An 11,955-nucleotide genomic window follows, 5' to 3' on the forward strand; every position below is an offset into this window, starting at 1 on the left:
ACCCTTTTTTCTAGCATGTTACCAGAATAATGCATATTTGGTTCGACTCGTTCTGTGAATTCTGAACAGATTCCATTCTTGAAAAGCATTGGTTCAATTGTCTCTAAGAAGCGCTCTCCGGCATCATTAGCTGGAGTGATGAGCCCAACCCATTTCCACCTGAAATGCAGAAGTAACTGGATAATTCCCTGATACTGAAGGTCTTCATTGGGGACCATGCGGTAAAAAGAAGGGAACTTGGTTTGATGATTTATGGCTGGTTCAAATGAGCCATATGAAATCTGAAAAAGAGAAAAGCCAACACTTTCCAAATGGAAACAAGAACTCATGCTATTCCAGTTTCTTTGAATAGAAATAGAAATCCTATATAATCGAAATGTGCTAAGTTTAGGGAAAGCAGCAACCTCAGTTTATATATAAAAACACAGAGAACCTTGCTCAATTGTTTCTGCAGATATTTAGTATTGTTATTATGGCATCAACACAGCTATGCTTGTACACATTGATAGAGAGCAGCATTTATCATTGTCCTATTAAATGTACTGCTAAGTGGATTGAGAGAAACTCCAAGATGGAGGTGGAGCAACAGAAACTATTGATCATGTTCTTTTGCTCTGTAACCTTCATAGTGATTGTAGAGAGAGGTTGGTGCTCCATCTACTAAGAACTCCTCCAGGAAGATCTACAGTATTCGGAAATCCTGAAGATCTCCATAAGGTTATATATGTTATTGTTCTCTGGCCACAATAAACCACATCATATAAAATATCACAAAAATACAAAAATACAATACCAATCATTTTTAGCAAAACTCAAAACAACTGTAGTGAAATCCAACAATGCAGCATGACAGCATAATACTGGCCCCACTGTATCTCTCTCTGAAATGCCAAATGCAAGAACAATAACAATAAAACAGTGTTTGTAATTAGCATCTGAAAGTGAACAGTGCTGAATAACATCATACTTCCCCAGGAAGGGAATTTCATAGGAACATTCTTAGTTAATGTGTCCTGAGTTATTTATCCTTTGTACACCAGTATGGGAAGTGGGTGGTGCTGTGGGTTAAACCACAGAGCCTAGGACTTGCCGATCAGAAGGTCAGCGGTTCGAATCCCCACGACGGGGTGAGCTCCTGTTGCTCAGTCCCAGCTCCTGCCAACCTAGCAGTTTGAAAGCACGTCAAAGTGCAAGTAGATAAATAGGTACCACTCTGACGGGAAGGTAAATGGCGTTTCCGTGTGTTACTCTGGTTCTCCAGAAGTGGCTTAGTCATGCTGGCCACATGACCCAGCAGCTGAACGCCGGCTCCCTCGGCCAATAAAGCAAGATGAGCACCGCAACCCCAGAGTCGGCCACGACTGGACCTAATGGTCAGGGGTCCCTTTACCATTACCTTTACACCAGTATCAATGCCATAAATTGAGATTGGTAGCTCACAGGCAGCCAGTGCAGTCCTTTCAGGATTGAAGTAATATGGACCCATCTAGGTGCCTCATTTATGAGCCTGGCACCTTTGCAACAATCTTTCATTACATCTGTTAAATACACATCACCCTTCTTACACACATTGTTGGATATGCATACTACGCCCCCATCCCAAATATATCCACATATTACATCCCTTTTTCCTTCTTCCAATTTAACACTCCATATTTATGAATTAGTAGATTCCTACTGCAAGGAAATGATGACAGTGAATTATGGTACAAAATCTCCATTTTCCAAAACCCATATTCTACCTGTGGAATCTTGTAAAGGCCTAACACATTTGCCATGCACCAGGTAGTATCAAAGCCAAGTCCCCCAATGACTCCTATTACATTTTTCTGGATAACACAGTTGTAGTTGGGAAGAAAGTGATGCGATTTATAGAGCAGGTCCAAAGTGTTTCGGTATGTCATTCTTGAATTAAAATAGCTATCATAGCTGTGGAACCCAAGGGAGACATTGGGCAATATCCTGGGATTCTCATTGATTTCATAAACAGCAAATACGAAGGCCAGCATGTGCTGGTAAAACTTTGTCATCACCCTGCAAATGAAGTGAGTTACCATTTCATGGGAAAAATTAAACAGTGCACATAACCTATATATAAGAGTTTAATCTGCCTGCCAACAAAGAGGCAGCACAGCTGGCAAGGATTATTGGGGTTTTTTAAAGACAATATTCAGACACTGCTGTTTCTTAAAAAATATATCAAAGTGTTCTCTACAGCTGCTGCACACTTTGTTGACATCTTCATGAAACTATCTATTGATGATTTCTTACAACCAGTTGAGACCCCATGAGCATAGAAGTGAAATTACTATTTTAGGTCCATCACTTAATACTTGCTTACAGTGAATTAGGTTTGCCATTTCAATGCCCATGCACCCAGTTTGAAGAGATTGTTTTGGAGCTCTTTACAATCCTTGTTTGTTTTCTCTATCCTGAACATTTTGGTATCATAAGCAAAACTTAGTACCTCACTTCTTGGCTGTACGTGGAAGGGCTCTTTTTAAAAATTCTATCCCCCTTCTCTTTCTCCTACTCCCTTTTCACTCTGTCTTTACAGCATTGGATTAAAAAAGCACTTAATGTTAACTGACAGTATGTGTATAGCATATGTTCATGGAGATTTCTAATAATCCCCCCCAATTCATTTAAAAACTAAAGTTCTAATGCTATTTCCCTGCCAAATCAATCAAAGTTTTCTTTAGCCAGATATAATGTATAAACAATAAATAAAATAACCTTAAGTACCGGTTACTTACATTGGGATGCCAATGAAGCTTTGAAAAGGGTGTTTCTTGAAGGAAAATTTGGGGACTATGTAATAGATATGAGATGCTATTGCACCAATGACCAGGTCACCTGGCTCATGCCACTCGTGTGGAACATGAATAGGGTGAAATGTTGTACATTTAACACTTTGGACTTGGGGCACCATATTGGGGAGCAGCAGAAGCAGCAGGAGGAACATCCTTCTATGCATAGACTCCTCTATTTCCCTCTACAATTATTACTGTGGTCCACCTGCTTCAAATAAGATAGATTTGGGGGCAGTTGACACTGTCAATTTGGTACAGTACTTAAACAGACATGTGCCCAACTTATTGTTAACTCAAACTCTGTCACAATATAATGGCATGGGTGACAAATAAGATACATGCCTCAAATACATAATTTGATTCAAGACTTATAGATTAAAAGAGGGAAACTGATAACTGACAAGTAACAGAGCCCAGCCTGTCTCCCCACCCCCTTACTACAGCTGTATATGGAGCACTGAAGAATTTATAATCATGTCAGACTTGCTCTTTGATTCTTTTTTCCACCCTGGAGTTTTGGCCAGGAGAATTGATTATGGTAATTTTAATAATTACAGGGGAGAAAATCACTTGTGCAGTGCTTTTGGAGTCTATGGCGCATCAGCAGTAGGGGATGACAATTTGTCACATCGTATTTGTCACATCACAGAGTTAAAGATTAGAATTGGACCTGCCAGGTCATCTAGTCCACTCCGTGCCAATCCTTGACATCCACAAGTAATAACAATAATAATACCCACTTATGGGCAGGCATCAATCCACTTCCTAAAAATCCCTTCCTAAGAATATTTTTAGAGTTGAACCCACCCCATCCTTTCCCCACTTGCCTAACTTGCTACAACTGGGGGCTGCTACACTCTTCCACCTATGCAAGATGTATTGGACATTGTTTGCTATCATACTAATGGCATACTGGAAACAATTCTGGAGAGAGTTCTAACATTATCAGGAGGTAGGGACACTGGTTAATAGTGTCTAACCACTTTAGAAACAACACATCTGATCTGAGGCAATCTGACATGGTTGAGAAGCTCCCTGCCACCAGTCTTTCACTCAGATAAGAAATGTAATTCAGTACACTGAAAGGCTTGCCCTACTAGTGTAAATCAGTAACATCTAATATGGTTCCCGCTGGATATTGTTGCACTATGGATACCCTCATCCTTGATAATAATGGTCAGTGGTAGGCTGATAGGAGTTCTAGTCCAACAATTTCTGGAGCATATTAGATTGGCTATTCCTGGTGTAAAGAAAGTTGTGGTATGTAGAGAAAGGTCTCATGCTTTGTGTGATTTTTTTTCTTTCAGAGATACTTCAGATCTTAGAGCCTTCTGTGCCTGGAGCACTCCCTAAAGCCAAACCAGTCATTTAATTCATCCTGTGTCTACTCAGGTGTGAGATTCAAGAAGTGTAGAGGTACTAGTTCACCCTATGTGTAGATTATTTTGAAGCTCTCCAGAATTTTTCCTGCGCCTAGACTGATCTGCTTCAAATGTCTTACTGTAAGTGATGTTGGATCATATCCACAGTTTCAATCCTTCACATAGTCCCAATTCAAATGAAAAACATATGCTCCTATGTGGAATAACAAAAATATAAATGATAATATGATTCCTTCTATTATTTACATTTTTTTCAACTTTCTGACTAGGAAAGGTGCAATGAGACTGTTAATTGTCAGCAAGGCCAGGTAGCCTAAGACCCCCAAAAAACTTCTGTCATTTATATCTTTCTCCGTATCAATTGCTCTCTGTTGTTTAACTCAGGCCTCATCACAATAATGTAGCATTTAGGGGAAAAGATGCAAGCCAGTAATCCAGCACTGGAAGCCAAGATGGAGAAGATCTCCACAGCCACCATGTATTTTCCTCTGGTGCTCAGGTACGTTGGAATGAAGGAGAGCCAAACGCTGCAGAAGACCAACATGCTGAAGGTGATGAACTTGGCTTCATTGAAACTGTCAGGCAACTTCCTGGCTAAGAAGGCCACAGTGAAGCTGACAATGGCCAGGAAACCCATATAGCCCAAGACACAGTAAAACATGAGGACTGACCCTTCATTACATAGAAATATAATTCCTTCCCTCATTGAGTGCATGTCCAAATCTGGGAATGGAGGAGAGATTGTCAGCCAGAGTGCACATATCACTACTTGAGTTTTAGAGCAGGAAAGGACTATGGAGTAAGCCAATCTTTTCCCCACCCATTTCCTGATACTGGATCCTGGCTTAGTAGCCATGAATGCCAAAACCACTGATATAGTTTTGGCCAAGATGCTAGAGAGGGCCACAGAGAAGATGATGCCAAAAGCCGTTTGTCGGAGAAGGCAGGTCACCTTATTAGGTTTTCCAATGAACAACAAAGAACAGAGGAAACACAAGAGGAGGGAGATGAGGAGAATGTAGGTGAGGCTTCTGTTGTTGGCTTTGACTATGGCTGTATCCCGATGCTTAATGAAGATGCCCAGCACCAGAGCTGTGATCAGGGACAATAAAAGTGCAGTGGAAGTTGAAACAATGGTCAGCACTTCATCAAAAGCTAAGAAGTTTGGTATCTTAGGAATGCATAGATCCTGGCCTTTGTTTGGGTATAGATCCTTTGCACAACTTGCACAATTTTCTACATCTGAAAAGAAGTTAACAAAATATTGAACCAGAATAGTTCCGAATATTAAAATCTGTATCAGAAGCAGTCCACCAAACATTATATTTCACCATGCAAATTTTGATACCTTTCTGCCCAAGATTCCTACAAATCCTGCACATAGTCTGGAATTTTCAACAGAAGCAGCATGTTTGTCCTAGATGTACAAGCATTCCCCCATAGCCTGCTTTTAAATACCATAGGTTCTTTATTCCATATATTAATCAGCAATTACAGGTTGTCGAATGAGTGCCATCCCACCAAATCATACTCAAAGTAGTCCCACTGAAATAAATAGACTTAAGTAATATGAAATAAATACATAGATTGATTTCAGTGGGTCGATTCTGAGTATTACTATTGCCCAATACATTTTAATACTAGAAAATCCTGATCCCTTATTTTTTAATCCTGAATAAGAACGGCATTTTTACTGGCCCTCTTGTTAATACCATAAAATCTTTATGTGATGCTCATAGTGATTCTTATGTAATTACTGGTTTGTGTTTGAAATATTAATCCCTACATGTTGTACTAGTTTGGCTGATCTGTGCTGCATAAGTTTATTTTTTTATATAGATTCCCACTTTATCTCTACTTAGACTTTCATAACTTCTCATTCTTGTTCCAAGGCAGATCACAAGCTGAAAGGAAGGACACAGCCAGCAACATGGTCCACCATAGCTTCTGCCTGGGTGCTCATCCCTTGTCAATATGTATTGAGTCTTGCCCATGTTTTCCATAACACTGTGTCCCATGTGATTCTTCTCTCACATGCTTGGTCTGAATGATTTCAAAATAACAATTCATTATCCTCCAAGTATAAGTCCACTTTCTAGTGTATTGAAATGTGACAAAAATGTACAAGCATTCCCATGGTACTTGATATTTTGTCTTGGGCAAGCCTCCTTCTATCATCCTGAACAACTTTTGCAAAACTTGAACTTTCTCTCTTTTATGTCTTCTTAACCCAAGTTCCTCTTCAGTTGCTGGAAACTTCTTAAGTATCATAATCACTTCTCAAGGTCCCCTTTCTCCTTGACATTTGATCCTAGTAAGAATGTCTCCACTGTATGCATTTCTTTCTCTGGATCATAAGTGTTTTTCAGAATACTTTCTCATACACAAAGCAATTGATTTTTGCAATGTGTCTGAGACTTCAGCTAGAAGCTTTTCCATTATGGGTTGGATTGAGTTTCATGGTTTATCCAAAATTCCTCTTCTATCTCAATACCAGAAATTAAATATACCATCAATGGAAGCTCCTTTTAAGGATTCTAAATCACAGGTTCAGCCATTATTACACTATGCTGTGAATTTGTTTGTGTTAAAATGTATTATATGCACAATATTTTCCTGAAGATGACTACAGTGGTACTTTGGGTTACATACGCTTCAGGTTACAGACTCCGCTAACCCAGAAATAGTACCTCGGGTTAAGAACTTTGCTTCAGGATGAGAACAGAAATCGGGCTCCGGCGGCAGCAGGAGGCCCCATTAGCTAAGGTGGTGCTTCAGGTTAAGAACAGTTTCAGGTTAAGAACAGACCTCCAGAACGAATTAAGTACTTAACCCGAGGTACCACTGTTACAGAAATATGAAGAAACTGTACCTAAATGAACACTGAGAACAATGTACAACAACATAATTTTAAAAAATGTGCCAAGTTAATTATAACAAACTTGCAAAACAGTCTCTCATATTTTACTTCAGTAACTTGGGCAATCTGGTCTACCATGAAATAGCATGTCCTACCCTTCTCGTTTGAGACCATCCCATCTGGACATGGAGCACAATCATAGCAGCAAAATTTCTCTCCTTCTCTCTTTTTCTTCCCATAACCAGGTTGGCAGATGCTATTACATTCTGAAAAGGGTGGCACCTATCCAAAGATATTGGAAATTTAGCATTGAATAAAGTTAAGGGAAGAGTTTAGTATTAAATAGTTTGTAGAATTCTTCGTCCATCTGATATCTATCATGCTTTAAGCAATAGTACACAGGGTCACATTCCTTCTGTATTCAAACTCAGAAAGATTCAAAGTTCTATACTCAGTCTTATATACTAGATTTGTATGTCATTGAATGTTACAAACTGAAGGCTTGACTCATAAATCTCACATAAAGTAATGACAGGAAACATCTATTTTCTGTAATACATGTTAGGCCCTGCCAACATTTTGTTGTCATTCTTTATTTCTTTATACCTTTTTATACTGCTCTATCAGGCAATGTCCTCTCTTGGTGGCTAAAAAGCATACACCATATGCAAATACAATTTCAATAAAACAATATTATATAAAACGCAACCTACGACCTATAAATCAGCTTATACCAGCAGCCAGGTGGAACAGAAGCGTTTTCATCCTATTTCTGAAGGACAACAGTGACAAAGCCAAATGAACATCTCAAGGGAAGTATTTCCATAGACCGGGGCCACCACAAAAATGTCCTGTCCCTAGTAGCTGTGTATGTACATAACTCATTTAAAGAGTAGCCTAATGACCGCTCCCCACTTAAAATGGGGGGCGCCCTTTGCGTGGACGCGCGCAGCCCCTAGATCTGAAGCGGCTCCAACAGCATAGGCTTGGCTTTGCCTCCCTCATGTGGGATACCTAGAGGTCTCCGCCTATCTCAGTCAATTGTCCAATCCCACCTGGGGGAAGTGTTGCCAAGGAGACCAGGCCAGGTAGGGGAGGGATTACCTGCCCACACAATAGAGGGAAGGATCTTACCTGGGAATCCTCACTTGGCTCCAGAGCTTCTCCCACCCTACCCACCCTCAGTTAATGTCTTATTTTGCAGGTTAATTTTTCTTCACAGGTTTATGCAGGTTAGCTTTTCTTCACAGGTATGCGGGCGCTGCTACGTTAAGGCTGCTGTTAAAGGGCCGGAAAGGAATTTCCCTGCATTGGCAGGTTTCGCCTTTCCCGTAGCAAAACGTCACAACTTTGGCGGTATCAGGCCTTGGGCGGAATCCTTTAGTCCATCTTCCTCTTTGCGGTGGTGATACCAGGGTTCCCCGTTAAAGGGGTTTCTGAAGGGAGGCTTTGACCGTACGCCGAAAGGTCGTCATTGCTCTCCCCTGCAGTGGCGTCGTAACGGGGGCGGCTATCTCTGCTTGAACATATGTTCTCCAGAGCCGGCCCATCCCCCCCCACTCGATAACCCTGATGCTCCCTAGGTCCCCGGCTAGGGACTGGGGAGGGAGAACGCCCAATGCCTGAGCCAAGGTCTACCCACATTTGAAATTTAATAAAGTTGTGGCCAATTTAATCCCATAGCATGTTGTCTTGAGTCGTTATTCCACATGACGGGGGGGGGGGCATGTGGGATCTGGGGACTCCGCCTGTCCACACAAAAAGCAGAACCACCAATATGGATCTTAAGGAGTTGGGTGTGCTCATGTGCAGAAAGAGAGTTCTTCAAATGATACCTTGCCACCAATGAAGTATTCACCTTTCATATAAAAGCCATGTCTACAATATGCCCATAAAATATGGCATTACACTGATATTCAATTTTAATCATACATTATGTTAAGAAATGCTTTTTTAAAAATTACAAGCGACTCTCCAAATTGGGGGGCTACGTTTTGGGCTCCCACCCACATAAGTGAAATGCATGCAGGGGGGAGCACCCTACAGAGTTGCCATGACTCATGAGGCGATCCTCCCCAGAGCCCATCAGTTGGGGAGGCTGAGAAGCCTCAACAAAGCCCCACTGTGCCTCTGGCTTTCAAGGAGACCCTTTCTAGAGCCTTAAGAGCAGTGCTCCCCCCCCAAGAGGGTATGAACCGACACCTCTTTTTGTGTTGTTAAAAAGTGTGGCACTTACTGTAACAACTTCGTGATGAGTACTGGCACCTATTTTTCCAGAAAAAAAACCACTGCCTAAGAGGATGTTCTTTTGGGCTACGGGGAGAGTCTCCTCGTGAGACACGAGGACTTTCCAGCTATTTCCTGACACTTCTGGGTTACCCGTACTGCACAAGTATGCAGACATATGCAAATAAATTGTGCATAAGTGGGGAATTGTTTATACTTCATATCATTTTCTGGATGACAGTGAATACCTGAATTCGAGAAGTTGCGTCTCCACCCCCATCATTCTGCCCAGACACTGAGGTCCAGCTTTGAGGGCCTTCTGGCAGTTCCCTCAGTGCAAGAAGTCAGGTTACAAGGGACCAGGCAGAGGGCCTTCCCGGTAGTGGCGCCTGCCCTGTGGAATGCCCTCCCATCAGATGTCAAGGAAATAAACAACTATCTTGATTTTTAGAAGACATCTGAATGCAGCCCTATTTAGGGAAGCTTTTAATGCTTAACTTTTTTTTTGTTTTTAATAACCTGTTGGAAAGCGCCCAGAGTGGTTGGGAAGATCTGGCTAGATGGGCAGGGTATAAGTAAATAATAATGATAATAATGATAATAATGATAATGATAATAATGATGATGATGATGATGATAATAATAATAATAATAATAATAATAATAATAATAATAAAAAATAATAATAATTGCATCATTATCCACCTGAGTCAAACTTCTGTGCCATTCAATTATGGCGTCATCAATGGTGAATTCTTTGCCAGGAGGAGCCTGAGGGTCCAGCCTTCCCACTTTGACTCTGACGTAGGATTTATTTGGGAATGTGATCAAATTTGTAATATCAAATCCAGCGTCCAATTCTCCATGTTCATTCAATGTAATTTCATCTCCAGCACTGTTGTTGAATGACATTCCTTGAAGAAATGAATGGAGCTAGGTGGAAAGTGAAAGAGAATTCACAATTCAAAGTTTCTGACTTTCAGTAGCTGACAAAGGAAGAGAGTGTAAAATCATGAATCAATTTAAATTCAGTTCAAGTTGCTGTGTAGAGAGCTTTCAAAAAGAATAATGGAGGATAAGTTAGAGTATAAACATTATCATTGGAAAGGATCACCTATTGGCAAGAAGGGAGGAATTTAAAATCATGACAAAAGCTGGGTGCTCATTTTCTTTAGAAATTGCTTTGGCAATGGAATACTGGTATCACAGAACTGTCAGTACATAAACATTACCTTCCAGGGTTCCACCTTCTGATAAAATAGCTTGTCTCCACCCTCCATGTTTCTGAAGTTGGTTTTAGTTGAGGAAGTCATATGTAAGGCTTGTGCCAAAGCATAAACTGCATTATAGATACTGTAGCTATGGCCAGTCATGCTCATTTCAAAAAATGGCGCAGGAAGGCTCTCCAGCATCTCCTCCCCGGTACATGAGTATGTTGACACAGTGGAGTTTGAAAGTGAACAACTGAATGCTTGTTCCCAAAAATAATTGATGAAACCATCTTCATCTGCCCATGAAAGATTTATATTCTTAAGAAATTCTTTGAAATCCGGAAGCTCCCTTGCATGAATTGAGAAGCAGATAGAACCATGGAACATTTGTCTATCAACCTCTGTAATCTTTTGAAAAGTGTACAAGGTAAAATCAATTTGGGCTGTCGTAATCCAAACCTTTTCTGGAGATAACATCTTTTTATACTGAGGACTGATTTGTTGAAGTATCTTGAGTGTTCCTATAACACCTCCCAACCATCGAACAGTTCCACTGTCTCCATATATAATAACTGCTTTGGCCTTGCTCAGCATGAAAGTTGGCAAATTATTCAGTAGGTCATCAACCATTTCAAGTACATTACCTGAGAAATATAAATGTTTCTGAACTCTTTCTGTGAATGCTGAACATATTCCATGCTTGGAAAGTATTGGCTCTATGGTCTGCAAGAATGTTTCTCCACCTTTGTCGTTTATAGCAATGAGCCCTACCCATTTCCATCTGAAATGCAGAAGTAACTGGATAATTCCCTGATACTGAAGGCCTTCGTTGGGAACCATGCGGTAAAAGGAAGGGAACTTTATCTGATCAATGGCTGCTGTTTCAAATGAACCATATGAAATCTAAAACAACAACCAGACATTTTAGAGTGGAATCAGCGGTCCATAATATTTATTATTTTTCTCCTGTACACTGCAATCCTATAACTTTCCAACAATTTAAGCAAAACTCTGCATTATTTTATAGAGACAGACAGACACACCCACCCACTTTTGCACTGGTGCAACAATTCCCCTTACATACAATAGAGTTAATTTAATAGAATTCAGAAAGCCATCTTGCCCTTATCATTCACATCTTTGATTATCCATGTTATACCCCCCTCCCCAATCAGTTCCAATAATTCAGCTTTTACTTTTCCCCATTCAAGTTCCTACTGGAAAGAAAGAAAGAGAGTGAATTATACTGGGTTAAAGGAAACCCCTCTTATCCCCAGACTCAAATCCTACCTGTGGAATCTTGTAAAGACCTAAGATATCTGCCAAGTGTGAAGAAATATCAGACTCAAGTCCTCCGATGACTCCTATTACGTTATTCTGAATGCCACATTTGTAGTTTGGGACAAAGTGATATGATTTAAAGAGCAGGTCCAGAGTGGAACGATAGGTCATCTTTGAATCAG

The 11,955-nt window shown here is 40.5% G+C and overlaps 1 protein-coding gene across 1 annotated transcript; it reads right to left on the reverse strand.

The window, feature by feature from the left end:
* Nucleotides 1-4,535: 4,535 nt before the first annotated feature.
* Nucleotides 4,536-11,332, reverse strand: LOC310830770 (vomeronasal type-2 receptor 26-like; the record flags this gene model as incomplete). Its single annotated transcript, XM_083710610.1, has 4 exons — nt 4,536-5,437; nt 7,211-7,337; nt 9,987-10,214; nt 10,514-11,332. The coding sequence occupies 4 exons, from the start codon at nt 11,330-11,332 to the stop codon at nt 4,536-4,538; spliced, it is 2,076 nt and encodes a 691-aa protein (XP_083566736.1).
* Between the last annotated feature and the right edge of the window lie 623 nt (nt 11,333-11,955).

This window comes from Podarcis gaigeae, assembly GCF_964106915.1.
Source record: "Podarcis gaigeae genome assembly, chromosome: 13".
Lineage (NCBI taxonomy): Eukaryota > Metazoa > Chordata > Lepidosauria > Squamata > Lacertidae > Podarcis > Podarcis gaigeae.